The sequence below is a fragment of the Mastigoproctus giganteus genome, chromosome 3 (assembly GCF_048544385.1).
Source record: "Mastigoproctus giganteus isolate SK-2022 chromosome 3, ASM4854438v1, whole genome shotgun sequence".
Lineage (NCBI taxonomy): Eukaryota > Metazoa > Arthropoda > Arachnida > Uropygi > Thelyphonidae > Mastigoproctus > Mastigoproctus giganteus.
The window spans coordinates 165,897,569-165,921,407 of record NC_143577.1 but is presented as its reverse complement, the minus strand read 5'-3'; the positions used below and the strand labels follow the sequence as shown (position 1 = coordinate 165,921,407).

General features: G+C 37.9%; 1 protein-coding gene across 2 annotated transcripts in view; it reads left to right on the top strand.

Annotated features, from left to right (window-relative positions):
* The window catches only part of Ttc7 (tetratricopeptide repeat domain 7), a 252,039-nt gene that overhangs the window by 109,152 nt on the left and 119,048 nt on the right, over positions 1-23,839 (top strand). For both annotated transcript variants that reach the window (XM_090369480.1, XM_090369481.1), the window contains exon 12: positions 5,068-5,228. In XM_090369480.1, coding sequence (XP_090225606.1) covers positions 5,068-5,228 — 161 coding nt within the window. The remainder of the gene's footprint in view (positions 1-5,067; positions 5,229-23,839) is intronic.

Below are 23,839 nucleotides of genomic sequence, written 5' to 3'. Positions count from 1 at the left end.
AATTAACTTGCTTTAATGTGACAAATTTCACTTGGTTAGCCTCTGTTCTAAATTCTAATTATCACCTGTAAATGGCAGTCAGAAACCAAAATAATCAAAATGTAGTTGCTCCCAACTGCTCCATCTGCTGTACGGCGAAAGATGTACCATGGTTTGTCTATATATGTGAACCAAGGAATGCAAATTATCTCCTGAGCTGCTGTTTAGAAAATGTGCTAAGTAATTTTTTTTTAAACTGTTGTCTGTCAGTCTTCAAGTAAAAGCAGGCACACCCATTGGGTGAACAAGAAAACATTATTGCAAGAAGCTACTATAAGTAATTATAGTGGAGACTATTAAAAGTAGGTATAACCATTTAAGAAAAGCTGGTATAAAACACTGGTATAACAAAGTAAACTGTTTGCCAAGTAACTTAGTGTTAACTTAAAGTACAGAACAGTCACTTTGTTCAGCACAATCACTGTGTAGTGTAGTATTGATATTTATATATCAGTACAAAGTTGGGACAAGCTGTTTTATTTATAAAACATACATGTCGCTACATCTAATCACACTGAGCTGCAGAAATATAAGTGTGTGGAAGCAAATTTCTCACCTTATAATAACCAGCTATATCCCTCTATGTTTAGTACTTGTAAAAACATGCATTTGAGCAAAATGAGCATATAGAGGCTAATCCTGAATGCAAATACTTAATTATTGCACACTTGTAGAGAATAGGAATCTCTTCTAGCAGTAGGAGGAAAATGCTCTTATGAAGTAGTTCTGAAAGTGAACTTCGTTTGATACCATGAATTAATCACTTATGTGTGGTGAAGATCTCACTTTATATCCTCCTTCAGTTTGCATAAACAATGTTAGGGAACACACCATACTTTAAAAAAAAAAAGTGATATCTTGCATATAAAAAGAATTTCAAGTATGTATTTTTCCTGGAATAAATATTAATGAAATTTTATAACCAATTCAATTGCAATAGCACAGACAGGGTCAGTGCTATTTCAATGAAGTAATCAAAGTGCAATGCATGTCATATACATATGCTAACATTTTTAATCATCTGCAAAAAAACAAATAAAAGGGACAGCTTAAGGGATATACCCTCAAAGGAGGAAAGTAAGACCTGTTCACCCCTCCTACCTAATGTACAAGGATAATATCAAGCTCTTTGTGGCAACCGAGAATTCAGCAGTGATATCCGGATGGAATTTGGACTGTGTTAAGAGTCCAAATTCCATACTGCATTAGTAGTAGTAGTGGCATATGATGCAAGAAAGCAAGTGTATGAGCTTATAGAGCATCAGCCAAAAAAAAAAAAAATCACACCATTCCCTCTAAATGCCTGTCCAGTTCCTCCTTAAATTTATTCAACCTATCAACTTCCACAACGACAGATGGAAGTTTGTTCCAGCAATTAACCACCCGTTGGCTAAAGGCAAATTTCCGCACATCTATTCTACATCTGTCCTTTCTTAATTTGAATTTATGCCTCCTTAGGTTCGTAATCTGAACAAGTGGAAGGATCCCATCAAAATTCAGCGTGCTCAACCCATTCAAGGCCTTATACACCTCAATCAGATCACCTCGCAGGTGCCTAGTCTCCAAACACTGTAAATTACAAAACTTTGTAAGAGCAACCCTTTGTTCCATTCGCTAATCTTGTTGCCCTTCTCTGTACTTGTTCCAACAGCTCTACATCCTTCTTAAAATGAGGGCCCCCGGACCTGTATACAGTACTCAAGATGTGGCCTGACCATCGCTTATACAAGGGGATAATCACCTCCTTATCCCTGCTAGAAAAATTCCTGTATATCATTGACAAGACACCATGAGCAGCTACTCTTGCAGACCGTCTGCACTGCTCAGAGAACTTCATATCTGCCTGCACAATTACCCCCAGGTCCTTTCAATTCTCTACAATTGTCAGTGTAGTACCACAGAGTTGATACGTTACTCTGGGGTTACTGCTTCCCATATGTAGTTACCTTTACATTTGTCAATGTTGAACTTCATTTGCCACCTCTCAGCCCATCTGCTCAACTTTTCTAGATCCTGTTGCAGCAGCAGTGTACTGTCATTAGTGTCATTAAGAACCCTGCAAACTTGGACATTAAGTCTGATATACCATCATCAATATCATTTATAAATACAGAAAACAACACTGAACCCTGAGGGACTCCACTAAAAACATTAGTCCACTTCAGCAGTGTCCATTGATTACCACTCTGTCTTCTCCTACTCAATCATCCCTTTATCCATAGCAGCAATTTGTATCCAATGCCGCACTGCTCGAATTTGTGCATCAGTCTTCCATGTGCAATAGTATCAAAAGCCTTTCTAAGATCCAAATATATGATATTAAAGTTATTCCCTGCATCCAGTTGCTTTGTGACCACGTCATAGTATCCAATCAAATTGAGCAGACAAGACTTCCCCTTAACTCTATTTCCCTGTAGAGTTTCTTATTATAGTCATCAGAGTCGTTAGGCCTATAGACACTCCTACTCTCAATTTTGATCTCCCAATGCTTATGTCACACCAAACTGACTCGACACTGCACTGTCCACTGATGTCGACTGGCTGCACTTCCTTGGATTTTGTGTTTCTTAACTAATAGCATAACCCGTCCTCCCTTCCTGTCCTGTCTATCCTTCCTGTACACATTTTACTCCCCAAATTCCAGTTCTGCATTCCTTATATCTGTGTGACACCACGTCTCTGATATCCCAACAATATCTGCCTTTGATGTTTTGACCAACACCTCAAATTCATCAAATTTATTTACCAAACTCCTGCCGACCGGGCTAGCCGAGTGGGTAAAGTACCTGCCCGGCAACCCAAAGGTCGCGGGTTCGATTCCCGCCTCGGGCTTGGATCAAAGTACTGCAAAAACCTTGGGAGGTGCAATATGGCCACAGAAGCCGATGCGCCAACAACTACCAAATCAAAAAAAAAAAAAAAAAAACCCAAACTCCTAGCATTGGTGTACATGCAAGTATACACGCACCTGTTCCTATTCTTAGCTACCCTAACACAACCCATGTGTTTACTTGTACCGTGATGACTCCCAGCAGTCTCTGAAATGCCATGCATCTTGCTGTCTAGGATGCTGCTCATTACAATAGAAGCAGTGCAAGAATCAGTTTCACCTCGGCCAGCAGCTATTGTTAATCTATTAGACCATGTATCCCCCACAAGCTAGCAGTTTCCCGACCCACTTAACACTGCCTCGATAGCATTAGCAAATATTCTTGCACCCTTTCTAATTGCGTGTATCCCATCCCTGTAGAAGCCGTCTCGCCTGTTAACAAGCACAGACCAGGCTGAGAAAAATTCTATGCCTTGAGTCTTGCACAATCTCTCCATGGCCAAATTGATTGACAAAGCTCTCATCAAATACCTCCTCTTATTGTGTCTTTGCCGAATTGCAGACACTTTAAATTTCAAACCTAATTCACAACTTTTTTTCAACAGTGACCTGTACTTGTTAAGTAATTCTGCCGGTCTCCTACTCTTAATATCATTAGTGCCAAAGTGTACAACAATATCACCTTTTGTGTCCTTAAAAGATGATATCTGCCCTACAACGTCATCAATCCTTGCCCCTGGCAGGCATGCCTTGGTCCTGTTCCACCTATCCTTTTTAAACAATATGTTCCCCGTTTCCCTGACAATAGAATCACTGACAACTACTAGTTCCTGTGGGACCAGCACATTCTGCCTTGGGGGGTTACTGCTGTGTTGTGTGATGTTCAAGTGCAAGCTCTGGAATTGATGTGGGCAGCTGAGAGCTTGATGGGCCCTCAATTTAAATGCTTTGAGGGCATCCACCCTGTCCTTCAAGCTCTCATATAGGCCCATAACAACGCTGTGTTGTCGCCTGATTTCCTCACACTTCTTACCGCACAAGCAAAGACATTCCTCTTTGCAAATCATTTCCTGTACCTGATTGCTCCACAAACGTCAAGCAAGCAATGCATTTTAACAGGCTGTGATTCAGAGGGCAACTGCCCTCCTTAGTTCTCCCCTGAGTCACAGCACTCCCATTAGCTTGAGCCTTTTGCTTTGCTGCTCTGGTCTAAGTCATGATTTCGTTTCAATTAAATTCAATTTCAGTACAAAATTATAACACTAAACTTATATCCCAATGCAGTTATAACACTATATATATATATGTGTGTGTGTGTGTGTGTGTGTGTGTGTATTTTTTTTTTTTTTCAGTATCGAGTATTATCTCCAATTTTCGTTATATAACTTCCGTATCAAGTTATGTATTAATTAATAATGTTATGTTTGTAAAATCTAAGTTGTTATATGGATCTAGTTAAAAAAAAAGTACAATTTAATTGATAATGAAGTTTAACAAGATTAATAAATTTTACTGATTAATCGATAACACTATACTAAGTTAACGCTGTCTAGTACAGGATATAACGTTGTATTGTATAACAATGGCGGCAAGTTATGAACGGTAAATATATGGATACTAAGTATTAATTAACTTCCAAAACCTCGCTATCTAAATTCAGAATAAACCAAGGATCTTGACCAGGTCTATAAACTACTTAGAGAAAATAATTTAATATAACAATTAAGTCAAAGCGGCTACATATAGCTAAACACTTGTAAAACACGTGGATTGGATACCCTTACCGATAATAAGTAATAACCTACAAATCTTTATCGAAGCTAAAAATTAAACTAACTATCATACTAGGAATATAAATCTACTTCAAGAAAATAAATTAATATGCCAATTTAAGTCAATAAAACAGCAAAAATATGAAAAAACTTCTATTTTCCGGAGCCGTAAAAACCTTTGCCTGCAATTTAATGATATAGCAGTTAATTTGCCACAGAATGAATTGAAGTAAATCTTGGAATGTCTAGCTTGTAATTAATTAGTTTTCAAAATTACAATAAATTTTATTAGTTCATAATATAGAGAATTATTTTCTTTATATGCAAAGTATATTTGTCTCTAGGATAATATAATATATTTTTCCTAAATTTTTATAATTTAATTACTGTATAGCATTGTATTTCATACTTTTTGTCTTGAACTAGCTTTCTGAAGCTGTTTTACATGCAAAGATGGCATTACATTTGCAAGCAGAGCACATGCATTCTCTTCATCTTTTAGTTCTACTTTTGTCTGCTCAGAAGCAATATAATGAAGCACTTCAGTTAATAGAAGCTACCCTTGAGGAGTATCCAGACAATTTGAAGTAAGCATTACATTTAGATCTTTCAAGTTTAATTTATATAATGTATAAGGTGGCAGATCTTTGCTGAATTCAGCAAAAAATTTTAAGTGGTCTCTATTATGGCATTGATCATTAATAATTAAAGTTATTCGAATCACATGCAGATTGCAAGAAACACTGCACTTAGAAGATATGAGAAAATAAAAATTGGAACTCTTTAATAAAGCTTTTCATGTATATTTCTTGGAATGTTCTCCTACCTAGGTTAAACTATCTACTAATTAGTAATGCAAGAATTGAAGCAAGTTTGCCATGCAGGGAATTATATAATTAAGATAGGAACATTTTTCCTGTATATGAAATATAAGCATATAACTATAAGCATAGACAGAGTTCCTACTTTAATTATTACAATTTACTGGAGCACCACCTATTTGTCACCATAATTTAATGTATGCTCTTCAAACAGTTCACAAAAAACTTGCCTTCCTGAAATGCCATTTATACATTTTGTAATGCATTCATCATCATTTCAGATATTTTTCTCCACCCATTTTATTTCACAGCATGATTTCACCGCTACTTCATCAAATTTATTTGCTATACTTCTCGTATGTATAAACAAGAATAGTGCATCCAAAATTTTATTTTATATCTCAGTTCTATTTGCAAATTCATGAGGTGTAGACAGAGCTGATATAAGGGTGATGATACTAAGTATTCGTATTACAAAGATAGTGCAAGCAAGTAAGCTTATACAGAATCATCATAAAAAATGAGAAGTATTATGGGAAATAATGAAGAATTCTGATGCAAGAATTAGTCTGTAGAAATGTTACTTAGGATTTAAATTGTTAAAGTAGGTGAGAGAAGTCTGGTTAACGGTGCAAAGAACAGTAGTAATGAATTCTTTGCTTACGAACACTAGAAGGAAAAGAAAGAACCATATTGGCTTGCTTGTCATGTGTTGATGACCCCAAATTGGTTACTGATAAGCTAAATAAATATTTTTCTTCACATACGAAGATTTTAGACTTGAGGAAACCAATGCTTAATTGGGAGTTGAATCATTTTGTCAATTTAAAAAAAACTGGAAAAGAAATTATCACAATTAAAAGTGAACATAAGCTGATAGAATCTGACCATTTATATTAAAGGAAACAGGAAAATAACTAAAGATTATCAAACCTTTAATTATTTTAATGAGAGAGATAGAGAGAGAGACTTTGGATTCAGGTGAAGTTCCTAATGGAAGATTAATTATTACTTATATAAATTTACTTAAGTAATTAGTAATTAATAAGAATTAATGAATACTCAAGTATTAATTAATATATAATTATTACTTAAGTAAGGAAATAATGGCATGCCATTAATACATTGAGATTATCTGATTAGCTATTATAATCCGTCTCAGAAGAACAGGATTTAAAGAATAATTTTGACTTAATTTACCTAAATCTAAGGAAAGGTTTTGATATAGTTTTTTGTTATATTCTGGCACGACCACCAGGTCAGAGGATTTTATAACAAATCATGAGTACAATTGTTAATCATTTAATAATCACAAGCTTGAGTTGCAGTCCAACGAACGAATCATGGTTCAGGCCTGCTCTGCACTGTGTGTGTGTGTGTGTGTTAGTTACTGCACTCTCACTCCTGACATTCAATTACATCACGCCTTATGAGTTGCTATTGAAGATAAAAGGATGGTTGAATGGTAGAGATTGAATTAAAGATTATACAGGTTATTTGGATGGACTGAAAAATGGAAGTTGAAGTATAACATTAGAAGCATTATAGCCAGAGTAGCTTATGCGCCATCAAACCCCCATAACATTAGAAAATGCAAGATCTTGCATTTCTACACCAGTAATCCTAGTATAGCATACCATTTAGGTAGCAAAAAACTCAAGATATTTAATGAAAATTAGTGAAAAAAATTATTTTAATAAGTAGTTATACAGTCTGATATAAAGTTTGCTGAGTAGTTCAGCCAAGCTGCTAAAATAGCCTATGGGGATGCAATATATGTATATATAATTAAAACAAATTTTAACAAACAGTTCAAGATACAAAGTAAAGGTATGTAAGTGAAGAATGATATTATGTAAGGTGTAGTTCTCCCTGTTGTCTTATTGTGCATGTGCGTATAACTTTTCGGTAGAGGCACATAGGTGATTATTCCATTGATAAAGCAATAATTAGGCCACACCTTCAATTTCTTTACTTTAAAAAGAGTTGAGTGCCAAACACTCAAGTCTTTTAAAGTAGGGAAATTAGGGATAAGGAAAGATATAGAAAGTGTAATAAAACTCTGAAAAGCTAAGAGGTGAGCGAAGATAGCTAAGGAGTGAGTGTCAAAAATTGGGGCAGAAACCTTGAGACTAATGAAAGTTAAAAGATATTTATAAAATGGCAAGAGGTAACACATTTCACCATAATAACATAAAACCCACACAATTGCATTTATCAGTATTATTGCAAATGCAATAAGATTGCGTATACTACCCGCTTATAATTAGATGCACTAACAGAAAAGCCCAATAAACTGGAAAGTGCAAATTTTTTATTGTTTTATGGTCGTGTCCTCCAGAAATGTGCTTTAGAAAAATATCACAAAGGTGTTCAAAATTGATTCGTGTAACGAAAACATATGATAACGATGAAAGGATAGTGCAATTTCCATTATAAATATGACCTTTTAGAGAGATAAATAGCTTAGTAATACAGGTGACTCCCGCTTAATGCTGATAATTCGTTCTGGAAAAACAGAGTGCTAAGTGAATCCGCACTAAGCTAGCGCCGCATTCCCATAAGGTAACATATGTATTTGTGAGTTGTGGTTAGTGCCATAGGATATTGCCTAATCAATAATAAACAGTAGTGAAAAGATGCACAAATGTCGGTCAAAATATTTAATATTCAAATATTTGTACATATAAAATATTTTACATTACATACGTATATAATTATACGTATAATTATTACATACGTATATAATTATACATAACTACTTATGTATCAAAATTAAACTTAAAATTCCAATTAAAATCATGAATTTAATTGATCTAAATTGATTTTAATTTATTTAATCTAATTGATGAATTTAATCATGAAAAATGTGTCGATTTTGGGTTGTACTTTAGCCCTTTTCCTGCTAAGCTAAAAGGGGTTTTAATTTTAAATTCCCCAAAGCGTTACCACCCAACAATAAAGTCAGCCGATCCTTCGTAGTTTTGAAACCTGGCATGTTTTTTTCTTCTTTCAATATGAAACTTCTTTTAGGCATTTGTTTCCAAAAAAGTCCTTCATCTACATTAAAAACTTATTGAGAAGTATAACACTTAATACCCTTCTTCAATAATTTTAACAAGTTCTTTTTTGAAAGTTTCGGCTCCTTGATCTGCACTTGCAGTTTCTATTCAACTGGCCCTTACTAGTATTAAATGGTTCCACATTTTTTTTTTTTTTTTTGGTAAGTTTTCTTCAGATCATCATATAGGCTAATCTCTCTCTCTGTTTTATTTTTTATATTCAATTTAACTGAATTCTGCATTGGATATTAACTTCAATAAAATTAGTTAAAGTCTCTGCATTTCAATCCTAATAGCCGGCCTAGACCTGGTTGCATGCAGTGGAACAGTTGTCTTTCCCCCTGCTAAAATTAATTCTTTGTTTTTTATAATTGTTCTTACAGTTAAACTTGCCAGTCCTAAATTATGGCACACATCTGCTTGTCGTTGATTGGAATCGATTTGCTTCCAAACGTCTAATTTAATTTTCAAATTCAGTCTTTTTCTTACATTTGTAGTCTTTGTACTGCGTCCAGACGTTGCTTTTTCATTCTTATCCGTCATTATTAGCTCTTCAAAAATGCTCTTGCATTAATTATGATACAATGTTTGAGTAAACTGCCCGTTACGCATGATGTCTAATACTGTACTGAGTGATGACTAGACTTCGGATAAATGCATATAACGCAAATATTACAAGCAATATACTTGATCATTTTTTAAAATGTTGATCTCGGAACTACGTAACAAGTTACTGTACTGCAGTTAAATTAAAATGCGAGAAAATTTTACTGATCGCGAGAAATGTTTTAATGCTGTTTTGCTATTTATTTTCAAGCTATCGACTCCATCAAATGAAACGATTTCGTTAAATATGCCAAAAAAATGTAATCTGTAAAAGAGCATTATAGTGATTTGTGACAGCGTTATAGTCAGATATGGGTTATAATACAAAAACAGCATTATAGCGAATTGGCGTAAAGCGAACCGTGTTATAACGAGGGCCTGCTGTATAGTGAAATTTTCAACTATCAAGAACTTGGAAAGAATAATTAAAAAAAAAAAAAAAAAATTGTTATTGGGTTCACATTGCTGTATTTTCAGAATACCATTTATCCCTTCAGATGCAAAATATGTTTCCACATTTTTTTTTTTTTTTTTTCAGTTTACACCCACCGGCAAAAACTTATGTAAAGTCGAATTTGCATAAGTTAAGTATTACGTAAGTCTGTGAGTTCTTGTACATTATTGATTATTTATGTATAATTTATTCAGCATAAAACTGCAAAAATTATATGAGGAAAATCATATAAAAGTATCACACTATGATAATTTGATTCTAATGTTTGGTCAGCTAATTTAAAATTAAAATTGTTGGCTTTTATAGTGATAGCACTATTAAAATACAAAAGTTCGTGAACTATAACTTTTATTAACATAGACATATGGCGACATAAGTGCTTTCTTAGTGACATCTTCAGTTTATATTCATTAATTTGTTTGACAGAGATGAAGTACCTTTTTTTTCTTTTTTTTTTTGTTTAAATTAGATTATTGTCTGTTGGACCAAAGGTCCCTTTATGCTAGAATAAATTTAATATACAAGACGAAAAGAGTGGGAGAAAGAACTGAACCTAGGGGAAAAGTTAGAAAACAGAGCGATCTATTGTCACCAGCAACAAGCAGTCAGAGAGAAAACTGGATACCCAATTGCAAAAAACAGTCAACAATACATATGATGGAAGCTTGTTTATAAGAAATGTCAAGAGGAACTGCTTGAGTTTCACCAAACATTTCCATTGAATTTGTCCACAGATAGTTAACATAAGCCAAAATATCACCAGTGGATTGACAATGGCAGAATCTATATTGGCAATCATTGATGAGATAGTGGGTTTCAAGATAGTTTAGGAATTGGTGTTTATTGGATTTTCCATTACTTTGGAAAGAGTAGAGGTGCAATGGGATGATAATTGGATGGGAGGGATTTGTCACCTGTTTTTTTAGGAACTGGCTAAATATGAGCAAATTTCCAAGCAGAAGGAAAAACACTAGTGGAGTAAGAAAGCATAAAAAGGCAACACAGAACAGGAGTAGGCTTGGGAGTACAGGTTTTGAGAACAGTTTGTTTGGTGATCTTAACCTTCTCCTTGTATAAGGCAATGGTCAAGTCACACCTTGAGTACTGCATACAGGTCTGGAGGCCTCATTTTAGGAAGGATGTAGAGTTGCTAGAACAAGTACAGAGAAGGGCAACAAGATTGGTGAGAGGAACAAAAGGGTGCTCTTACCAAGAGAGGCTCAAGTTTTGCAAGTTGCAGCATCTGGAGACTAGGCACCTATAAGGTGATCTGATTGAGGTGTATAAGGCCTTGAATGGTTTGAGCAGGCTCAATACTGATGGGATACTTCTGCTTGCTCAGATTAAGAACCCGAGGGGGCATAGATTCAGATTGAGGAAAGAGAGTTGTAGTTTACCTTTACCCAGCGAGTAGTTGATTGCTAGGCACCTCCGTAGCCAGGTGGGCAGAAGCAGCAGTGCATAGGACACACTTCTTGATTAGACCGAGTTTCAAGCCCGTGACCACCAAATACGGAGGATGCGGAAAGGTCAGGGAATGACCACACCGCATATCCCTGGAGCAATATGGTCTTAGTTGCTAATGCTCCTAAAAACCAAATAACACAGTTGATTGCTGGAACAGACTTCCATCTGTTTGTTGTGGAAGTTGATAGCTTAAATAAATTTGAGGCTGAACTAGACAAACATTTGTTAGTGACTGGATGGGTGAAATGGGAGAGGTTTTTTTTTTTTTTTTTTTATTTTTTTTTTGGCTGATTCCATATAAGCTTGCTTTCTTTTATAATATGCCGCAACTAACACTAAAATTAACCTGACATTGCCACTTGCTTGCCTATCCAGCTTCTAATTCTCAACTGTATGGAAGCTCATTCCCCACTGACAGTTTTATCACCACTCGAACCAAGATCTTGCCAAGTTCCTCGTCACCTTTTTTCTCTGGTCAGTCTGAACCGGTACCACCTAGACATTGTCAAATGTCTAGGTGGTACCAGTTCTCCTTGAAAAAAAAAAAAAAAAATCAGGGTGGGCATCCAATTTACTGATCCTTTTTCAGGACAAGCAGACAGCGTTTTGAAGGCAACTCTCTCTCTCCTAGCTGATTTCTCAGCTCACTGTTCTCTGTTTAATACTGCTAAGAAAGCAGCCCTAACTGAATTTATCAATGCCCAATCTCAAAAAGAAAAGATGATCTTCAGAGAAATTCACATCCACCCCCTCAAGATTTCCAGCCCAAAGACCTGGGCAGATTATGTTACTAGATTTGGCCTTATCTCATCCATCGGTGCAGTGCCTGTGTTCAAGACCTCTTCATATTGTGACATTTTAAAATCTCAATCTCATCTTTTGACTTCAAAGGTGGCTAATCAACTCGCTTCCAAACTTCTCTTTAGTGGGATCAAATGATATTCCCAACTGCTGCCTCACAATTGGTAGCCCTTTCTTCCTAGATATCCTGGCAAATCTTCACTAGCAAACTCTAGCTTCTGTACCTCCAGACCGGAAATGCTAAAGAGTTACTCCTCTCCTTCAGGTACTTCAATTACAAATTTTTGTTTCTAGACCAGCATCAATTCACTATAGTATCTCAGCAAGTTCAACTGAAATGTTTCTTCAACTCATTACCATGATTTATGCAACATGGCAGAAAAGGGAGAATCTGCACAGTTTCTTCCTTGATATCACTGCTGCCCTCTCTAAATGCTTGTTTCAGAAAACACATCCAGTACTCCAAAAGCAAGGTTCTACTACTGCATGGTTCACCAACCCACAAAGTGCAGTCAGTATCTGGAAAGTTAATCCTCCATTATAAGGCATTCTGATTTACTGGCCCATTCGATTTGTCTGTATAGTTGCTCATTAGAATCATCATAGTCATTTGACCTTTAGCCAGCGGATGGTTAATTGCTGGAACAAACTTCCATCTGTTGTTGTGGAAGTTGATAGGTTAAATAAATTAGAGGAACTGGACAAACATTAAGAGGGAATGGTGTGATTTTTTTTTTTTTTGTGCAGTTCTGCATAAGCTCATACACTTGCTTTCTTGCATCACATGCCACTACTACTACCCATTGGCTTTAACTCCTACTCTAATTTTGTTTTCCCAGTGTTTTTGTAACACCACACTGACTCAGCATTACGTTGGCCATCCACTTCAGCTGGGCACTTTCTTTCTTAAGAAAGACCCCTTGACATGGGCACGTGTATATGGTGAGGGGACCTCCCAGTGACACTGCTGGTCCTCGAGATTAGCATCACTGAGATCCAACACCCACAATCTAGGTTCCAGGCTAACATCAATGGAATCCAGCATGTTTGCCGTGTGCTGTGACCCGTGGAAATTCAGAAAGTAGGATCCTGGTGGTTGAGGGCCCAGCTTCAACACACCACTTTGGCCCTTGCTTCGACAAGACAGGTGTCCCCGCTAGGATCACTTGGCTAGTGGGTTTACCTGCAAGGGTCAACTGTGTCAATGCCTTGCCCCTACCCTCATGGTCCGAGGGACAGGATTCAGGCTGGTGGCGGTGTGGATATGGTGTCTGGGTAGCCCTGGCATTCCACTCCCGTGCACATTTATTGCTTGCCAAGTAGTGGGCATCCCTTTGGGCACCATGGTGGATGGGGGAGCCTGGGCACTGAACTAATATTAAATCCTCACAAATCCTGATAAATATTTTTTCTGGGGCTGCAGCATGGTCCCTATCTGAAAACTTGACCAGTGACCCTCGATAATGTCACTTCTGCTAAGAGATAGAAAACTGAGGTTATATCAGGTCCAATACCTCACTACCTGATAATTCATTCCACCAATGAGAAGTACTTAGAAAAAAATGTCACTCTTCTTTATCCAGAAGGGTTTGGAAGGGTTGGCAGGCTCTCCTAAATCTGTCAAATGACTGTGATCAGGCGACATACTTGTACAAACCAAAAGTGGTAAACATTCAGAACAGCATCCTCCAAGCGACATCTATGGGAGGAATGCCCATCACCGCTATCCCCACAAGACACCGAACTCATCCTGGTTATTGTGGAATGAGATCTTATGGATGTGACAAAAGAGAAAATCTGTTCTGAATTAAAATCACAAGAAGTGATAGCTATGAAACAAATATTCATGCATAGGGATGGGAAAATCATCCCAACAAGAAACGTCATCCTGATATATAATTAACATCTTCTAATGAAATCAAAGCTGGCTGTATTAACTGTCTATTATGTCTGTACATTCCAAATCCTTTACGGTGTTTTAAGTGCGAGAAATACAAACATTCACAAATGGTCAGTCCTGCAGCCCTTGCATATGTTCTATGGCTGAACATGCTGCACAAAACTACAGCATGTTCAGCCATAAAACCAACCTGTATTAACCCAAGGAGACCACTCTGCTTATTCATGAGCATGCCAGAGGTGGAGAGAAGAAAAATAAATTCAAAGACTTAAGGGCAGAGCTGAACATATATCAGGAGGCAAGAAAAACGGTTAAAAAACTGAATACAAACAAGCCTGCCTATGCTAAGAAGGTAGCAGGGAGATGTTCCATTGGAACTCAAACCGAAATGACCATTCCACCAAAAGAGTCATTCACTCCCATCACATGCTATCTGTTAAGTTCAAGAAAACCTACACAGAAGGACCAATCGGCTGCCACTCCTATATCCATACCTCCTAATGCTCCACCAGTACCGAAAGAGGTTACTGGAGAAAAGAACAAGAAACCTGAAATACCCCATAGTTCCCAAGAAAAAAATAGATGTCGAGTAGAAGGTGGTACCATATGACTTAGTCGTGGTACTCTTTGGGGAGGAGGGAATGGACAAGGGATAGTGTTCATACTTCCCCTAAAAAGATAAATCCAAGACTGACAAAAGTAATCCCTCAGCACTTCGGAAGCCACCTGATGGATCCACCAAGCCAAAATAATAGCTAAATTCCTACAATGAAATTGACGTGGATTCCAGTGAAATACTGATGATATCAAGGTCCTCCTGTAGAAGCACGAGCCAGTCTGCTTTTTCTTGCAGGAGACTTACCTAAAGGCGTAACATCACAATTTTTTGTAAGGATAGAATTGCGAATAGTACTGCTCATGGAGGAATGGCTATCCTTGTGAGCAACCAGGTCCAGTTCAGCCTTTGCTACTTACAACCAACATAGAGGCTGTTGCAATTTGCCTTACAGTGGGTTGTTTGTTAACTATCTGCACTATTTATTTGCCCTCTGGGACTGACATCCACCAGAAAGACCTTGATGATCTTGTAATGCAGTTGCCTCCCCCTTTCTTACTTCTTGGGAATTTTAATGGACATAATACCCTGTGGGGTAGTGCTCGTATTAATGGAAGGGGAAGTCATAGAGCATATGCTCAATGACCTTTCCCTTCTAAATGTGGGAACTAATACCTTCTTTCACATGCCTACCTGTACATTTTCTGCTATTGATCTTTCTATCTGCTCTCCTTCTCTACTCTCTTCACCTACTTGGAAATTGGAGGAGAACCCACATGGAAGTGATCATTCCCTGTGATAACCTGTTTACACAGTGGGAGACTGTCTTCCTTTTAGATTACTGCAGTGGAAGCTTGATCAGGATGACTGGAATGCCTTCTGTCTGGCAGAGTTTGACATCACTACAGTCAATCAGGAGCCATCAATGATGCATTAGCATTAGTAGAGGCATATGATGCAAGAAAGCAAGCTTATTCAGCATCAGCCAAAAAAAAAAAAAAAAAAAAAAAAAACACACACCACTCCCATTTCACCCCTCCGTTCGTTCGAAATACCTGTCCAGTTGAGCTTTAAATTTGTTTAGGCTATCAACTTCAACAACAAGTGATGGAAGTCGGTTCCACCAACCAACCACCCGCTGGCCAAAGGCAAATTTCCGCACATCTATCCGACATCCGTCCTTCCTCAATTTGAATTTATGCCCTCTGAGCTGATTATTCTGAGCAAGATGAAGAATCCCATTGGCATTGAGCATGCTCAAACCATTCAAAGCCTTATACACCTCTATCAGATCACCTCTCCGGTGCCTAGTCTCCAGACTCTGTAATTTGCAAAACTTAAGCCTTTCTTCGTAAGAGCAACCCTTTGTTCCATTCACTAATCTTGTTGCCCTTCTCTGTACCTGTTCCAGCAGCTCCACATCCTTCCTGAAATGAGGCCTCCAGACCTGTATACAGTACTCAAGATGTGGCCTAACCATTGCCTTATACAAGGGAATAATCACCTCCTTATCCCTGCTAGAAAAATTCCTCTTTATCATTGACAAGACACCATGAGCTACTCTTGCAGCTCGTCTGCACTGCTCAGAGAACTTCATATCTGCCTGCACAATTATCCCCAGGTCCTTTTCATTCTCCACCACTGTCAGTGTAGTACCGCAGAGTTGATACGTTGCTCTGGGGTTACTGTTTCCCATATGTAGTACTTTACATTTGTCAATGTTAAACTTCATTTGCCACCTCTCAGCCCATCTGTTCAACCTTTCCAGATCCTGTTGCAGCAGCATAGCGTCAGTAGTGTCCTTAACAACCCTGCCAACCTTTGTATCAACTGCAAACTTGGACATTAAACTTGATATCCCATCATCAATATCATTCATAAACACCGAAAACAACAACGGACCCAACACTGAACCCTGAGGAACTCCACTAATAACATTAGTCCACGTTGAGCAGTGTCCATTGATTACCACTCTCTGTCTTCTGCCACTCAACCATCCCCTTATCCATAGCAGCAATTTGCCTCCAATGCCACACTGCTCCAATTTGTGCAGCAGTCTTCCATGTGCAACAGTATCAAAAGCCTTTCTAAGATCCAAATATATAATATCAAAGTTATTCCCTGCATCCAGTTCTTTTGTGACTACATCATAGTATCCAATCAAATTGGTCAGGCAAGACCTGCCCTTAACAAAACCATGCTGCATCTGAGCTATAACTGAATTCTTGTCTAGATGATCCTGCAGTGCTTCTTTAACCAGTGCCTCCATTAATTTACCTGGAACAGAAGTTAAACTAACAGGTCTATAATTACTTGTGTCAGCCTTTGATCCTCCTTTGTGAATTGGGGTTACATTTGCACATCTCCAGTCTATGGGTACCTCCCCTGAGTCCAAAGAAGCTCTCATAATTATGGCTAGGGGCTTGCTTACTTCCTTTGCTGCCTCCTTTAATATAACTGGATAGATCCCATCCACCCCAGGTGCCTTTTTTATGTTTATCCTCAACAATCTCTCCTCCACTTTCCTCTCAGTTATTACAAAATCATCCAGCTCACTGCCAATGTTTACTTTACCTACATCATTCTCCTTCCTGAATAACTCCTCATGCGTGAATGTAGATGCAAAATACTCGTTTAAATTGTTAGCCACCTGAGCAGGATCCTCAACTGTTGAACCATCAATATCCAGTGGACCAATCTGATTCATCCCTTTCCTTCTTGAGTTTAAATATGTAAAGAACTCTTTTCTGTTTTTCTTTGCATCCTTTGCCAAGGATTTTTCGTAGTCTGCCTTTGCCTGCCTAATCTCCTTTGTGACTTGGTTACAGACCAACTTATATCTATCATAGGCTTCCATGTCACCCATTAATTTGTATGTATCCCATGCATTTTTCTTCTCTGCCACATGTCTCATTAGTTCATCTGACAACCATTTAGGCCTAAACCTCGAACAATATTTCTTAGTTGGTATGTAAAGCCTGGTAGCCTCCAAGATTAGTTCCTTGAATACCTCCCATTTTAAGTTTGCTGTTGGTAACATCATTAGTTGGTCCCACTGTATAGAATTTAAATACTGTCTCAGACCATCATAGTCACCTTTACGAAAACGAAAACCCTTCCCTTTACCTCTGATGGTAGTTACCTCCTTGAGTAAATCCCACTTCAACACACTGTGATCACTGCCACCTAGTGGTTCATTTACCTGCAGATTCTTAATGCATGAAGAATCACTACTGATAATCAGATCAAGAGTATTGCTCCCTCTTGTTGCCTCACGAATATGCTGATGTAGAAAACAATCATCCAATAAATCCACAAAAGCCTTGCTAGTGTGCGAGTGACCAACCCACAAATTCCAGTCAATATCTGGGAAATTAAAATCCCCCATTATAAGACTCTCTGATTTACTGGCCCACTCTATTTCCTTGTACAATATCTTATTATACTCATCAGAGTCATTAGGCCTATAGCACACTCCTACTCAATTTTGATTTCCCTATGCTTATGTCACACCAAACTGACTCGACACTGCCCTGTCCATCGATGTCAACTGGCTTCACTTCCTTGGACTTTGTGTTTCTTAATTAATAGCATAACCCCTCCTCCCCTCCTGTCCTGTCTATCCTTTCTATACACATTGTATTCCCCAAATTCCAGTTCTGCATTACTTATATCTGTGTGACACCAAGTCTCTGATATCCCAACAATATCTGCCTTTGATGTTTTGAGCAATACCTCAAATTCATCAAATTTATTTACCAAACTCCTAGCATTGGTGTACACGCAGGTATACATGCACCTGTTTCTATTCTTAGCTACCCTAACACAAACCATGTGTTTACTTGTACCGCAATGACTCCCAGCAGTCTCTGAAATATCCTGCATCTTGTTTTTCAGGCTTCTGCTCATTTCAATAGAAGCAGTGCAAGGATCACTTCCACCTCTGCCAGTGGCTACTGTTAATCTATTAGTCCTTGTATCCCCCCCAACTAGCAGTTTTCCGACCCACCTGACACTGCCTCGACAGCATCAGCAAAAATTCTTGCACCCTTTCTATTTAAGTGTATCCCATCCCTGTAGAAGCAATCTCTCCTGTTAACAAGTACAGTCCAGGCTGAAAAAAATTCTACCCCTTGAGCCTTGCACAATCCCTCCAGGGCCGAATTGATCGACAAGGCTCTCATCATATACTCCCTCCTATCGTGTCTGGGCAGAATTGCAGACACTTTCAAATTCAACCCTAATTCACGGCTTTTTTTCAACAGTGACCTGTACTTGCTAAGTAATTCCGCCGGTCTCCTACTCTTAATATCATTAGTGCCAACGTGTACAACTATATCACCTTTTGTGCCCTTAAAAGATGATATCCGCTCTACAACGTCATCAACCTTTGCCCCTGGCAGACATACCCTGGTCCTATTCCACCTATCCTTTTTACAAAGCATGTTCCCCGTTTCCCCTGACAATAGAGTCACCAACAACTACTAGTTCCTTTGGGACCAGCGCATTCTGCCTAGGGGGCTGCCTCTGTGTTGCCTGATGACCAAGTGCAAGCTCTGGCGTTGATGTGGGCAGCTGAGAGCCTGATGGGCCCCTCAATTTATTTCCTTCGAGGGCATCCACCCTGTCCTTCAAGCTCTCATAAAGGCCCATAACAACGCTGAGTTGTCGCCTGATTTCCTTACACTCCTTACATCGTGCACACACAAAGACATCCCCCTTGGCAGTATCATGTCCCGTACCCGACTGCTCCGCAAACATCAAGCAAACAGTGCATTTTAAAAGACTGTGATTCAGAGGGCAACTGCCCCCCTCAGTTCTCCCCTGAACCACAGCACTCCCATTAGCTTGAGCCTTTTGCTTTGCTGCTCTGGTCAGAGTCATGATTCCGATTTAATTCAATAAAATTTCAAAACAAAAATTAAATCCTTAAGTTATATCCCAAAACAGTTATGTTATATATATATATATATATTTTTTTTTTTTTTTGTATCTAGTGTTTTCTACGAGTTCCCTTTATACAACTTCCGTATCACGTGTACCACTATAGTTATGTATTAATTATTTGTTACGATTAAGTCGTTATATATATATATATATATAGAGTTAAAAATACAATTTAATTGACAATAAAGTTTATCAAGATTAATAGATTTACTGATTAATTGACAATATTATAATATGCACTATACTACACTAAGCTTATGCTATCGTGTAAAAATGGCGGGAATTCTCGAACGGTACTTCTACGGACTCGTAAGTATTTATTTGCTTCCAAATCTCGCTATCTCAATTTAGAATAAACTAAGGATCCTGACTAGGTCTATAATCTACTTATAGAAGATAATTTGATATAACAATTGGTTAATAAATCGACTAAATTTGGTTAAAAAAAAAAGACCTCTCGTTCAATTTGCAACACGTGGATTTGATACCGTTACCGATACTAAGTAATACCTACAAAATCTGTCTAAGTTAAACTTTAAACTAAGTATCGTAACTACGAATATAAAGCTACTCTAGAAAATAAATTAATTTGACAATTTAAGCTAATAAATCAGAAAATAAATCAGGAAAAACTTCTCTGTTCCAAGAGCTTCAAGGAGCTTCGTCCGCACAGGCTAACCTCGAACCCAGACTCAAATGCAGTTATGTACATCACAGAAAATATTGTCCAGGCAGCTGCGAATGTCATTCTGAAAACATCTACCCTGTTTCCACCTTTTCCCAAACCATGGTGGAATTCACGATGCACAGCAGCAAAAAAACTCGAAACAAAGCCTGGGGGATATTCTGACAATATCCTACCATGGCCAATCTAATAGCTTTTAAATGTGTATGAGCCAAAGCAAGTTACATTTGCCATCAGAGCCAAAAGGAATCGTGGATCTGTTTTACATCATCTATCACCCAGTCCACCAGCACTAAGGTGGTCTGAGATAAAATCTGAAAAATGAAGGGAAAATATGCATCTCACCCTTCATCAATCCTAGAATATAATGGATGCACTATTGCAGATCCAACTGCAATAGCCAATGCTCTTAGGGTAACATTTTAAACATCTGTGACATATTCCTGTTCCCCAGAGTTCCTGGTCCTGAAACAGAATCGAAAAACAGACACTTAATTTCAAATCAAAAGGCCTTTATCCACACAATGGGCCATTTACTATACAGGAACTGAAAAGAGCTCTCATCCTTTTGTAAGGCAAGTGCTGTTGGACCAGATGGCATCCATTATGAAATGATTAAGCATATTCCACCAAAATCTATGGATCACCTGCTCCTTCTATATAATAAATATTCTTTGTGCTCTCTCCTCTCCTCTATGTGTTGGTGAGCAGACCGATACACCTTATTACATATCTACCATGCACTTGTACGATCAAAACTAGATTATGGGTCCCAGGTGTACACGTTCAGCCAGAGACAGTGTATTTTGATGGCTGAACCCTGTTCACCATCAGGCTATCTGTATTGCTTCTGGTGCATTTCAAACATCTCCTGCCCAGAGCCTATACGTTGAAGCAAATTAGCCGCCACTCTCGCTTCGACGTAAGCAGTTGTCTTTAAAGAATGCTTTAAAATTGAAATTCCTGCCAGACACAGTGGACATCTATTTTTGAGCCACGTTGGGAAAATTTGTACAATGCCCATCTGACTGCCAACCAACCTTTTGGTATTAATGTCCAAGAGCTATTCAGAGACTTTAACGTCACGGTAGACAAGGTTGCCCAAAGCAAACCCTTCCACACTGGCATGCTCGTATTCCATCATGCGACTTTTCCCTTAAGAAGTGGGTAAAGTCTGAGACTCCATCTGTCTACTTGCAGCTCTATTCAGCACACCGAGCTGAACACTCTGACGTCCTGCCAGTTTACACAGACTGCTCGAAATCAGAATCGTGCATTGGGTCTGCTGTTGTCTTTCCAGACACTATTATATCTCAGCAGATTCTTTCTGAGTCCAGCATATACACTGCAGAGCAGCATGCCATAGAGTTTGCCTCGGATCACATTAGAACTTGGCAATACCAAAGGTCAATAATATATTCCGATTCTTTGAGTATATTACAGGTTTTATTGTCTTTGAGACGCAACTCCCATCCAGTTCTCTGTCAGGTCCAGCAGAAGATATATTCTCTTTATGAACACCAGTTTCATATTTGCTTCTGCTGGATTTTTAGTCACATTGGGATAAGGGGAAATGAACTGGCTGACATGGCAGCCAAATCAGCAACTCCCATTGCAGGTAATCCTTGCATAACATGGTAGTTTGGTTCCTACAAAATCTCATGTAATGCGAAACCATGTTATGGGGACTAAGAACCAGTACAAGAAATGGGTTACATTCCAAAAGCTAATAAAAATACGCCATTTTTTTTTTTTTTATAAATGTATTTTTATTGTAGTAATAACTTAATATTTTAACTTTATTTTTATAATAGTAGTAACTTAAATAGTAATAACTGAACAAATGTCTTACCTTACAAACTGTAATACTTATATGTGTGAGATAATGTATGTTAATTTAATTTTCTTCCTCTTCATTGCTGCAAAGCACAATCTCTTCTGCAGCATCTAGATTTCGTGTACCTTCTGCTCTCTTTAAAAGTCATGAACTGCACTCTTCGAAGTCATAATTATTTTTTATGGTCTCAAACAAGCACAAGTTCAATAGCACAGAACCTAACCCAGGGATCTCCCAACAAAATACGGTGGACCCCCCGCCTTAAAATGATACACGAAAATAGGAAGAATATTTTCCAGTTAGCAAAATAAAAATAAATTTACGCTTACATATATAGCTTAATTAATACATACTATAACATGTACATACTAATTGATATTTCTGTTCACTGACTTCTTTTTTTTTTTTTGGTTGTAAAATTTAAAACAGTAAAAATTATAGGCAATTAATAACAAAGAACATGGCACACGCAAGTTGCAACAAACACGATACAGAGTAATCAGTTTCTGAAAATTTGTTTTTTATATGATCGAATATTTCATGGAAGAGGAAACACATTTCACCGTAATAACGTGAAAACCCACAGAATTTTATTTATTCTTTCTCCTGTTAACAGGAGAGACTGCTTCTACAGGGATGGGATACACTTAAATAGAAAGGGTGCAAGAATATTTGCTAATGCTATCGAGGCAGTGTTAGGTGGGTCGGAAAACTGCTAGTTGGGGGATACAAGAACTAATAGATTAACAAGGAAAACTGGGGGATACAAGGAATAATAGATTAACAGTAGTCACTTGAAGAGGTGAAAGTGATTCTTGCACTGCTTCTATTGGAATGAACAGCAGCCTAGAAAACAATTTGCAGGGTAATTCAGAGACTGCTGGGAGTCATTGCGGTACAAATAAACACACGGGTTGTGTTAGGGTAGCAAATATAGGAACAGGTACATGTATACTTGCATATACACCAATGCTAGGAGTTTGGTAAATAAATTTGATAAATTTGAGGTATTGCTCAAAACATCAAAGGCAGATATTGTTGGGATATCAGAGACGTGGTGTCATATGGATATGAGGAATGCAGAACTGGAATTTGGGGAGTACAATGTGTACAGAAAGGATAGCAAGGGAGGAGTGGTTATGCTATTAGTTAAGAAACACATAAAATCCAAGGAAGTTGAAGCCAGTCGACATAGCTGGACAGTGCAATGTTGAGTCATTTTGGTGTGACATAATTATTGGAAGATTAAAATTGAGAGTAGGAGTGTGCTATAGGCCTAATGACTCTGATGAGTATAATAAGAAATTGTACAGGGAAATAGTGGGCCAGTAAATCAGAGAATCTTATAATGGGGGATTTTAATTTCCCAGATATTGACTGGAATTTGTGGGTTGGTCACTCACACTAGCAAGGCTTTTGTGGATTTATTGGATGATTGTTTTCTATGTCAGCATGTTCGGGAGGCAACTAGAGGGAGTAATACTCTTGACAGTGAGATTTACTTAAAGAGGTAACTACAATCAGGGGTAAAGGGAAGGGTTTTTGCTTTCATAAAGGTGACTACGATGGTCTGAGTCAGTATTTAAATTCTATACAGTGGGACCAACTGATGATGTTACCAACAGCAAATTCAAAAATGAGAAGCATTGAAAGAATTAATCTTGGCAGCTACCAGGCTTTACATACCAACTAAGAAATATTGTTCAAGGTTTAGGCCTAAATTGGAATGAGCAGAAGCCTGAAAAACAAGATTCAGGATATTTCAGAGACTGCTGGGACTCATTGCGGTACAAGTAAACACATGGGGTGTGTTAGGGTAGCTAAGAATAGAAATAGGTGCATGTATACTTGCGTGTACACCAATGCTAGGAGTTTAGTAAATAAATTTGATGAATTTGAGGTATTGCTCAAAACATCAAAGGCAGATATTGTTGGGATATCAGAGACGTGGTGTCACACAGAAATAAGGGATGCAGAACTGGAATTTGGGGAGTACAACGTCTACAGAAAAGATAGACTGGATAGGAAGGGAGGAGGGGTTATGCTATTAGTTAAGAAATAC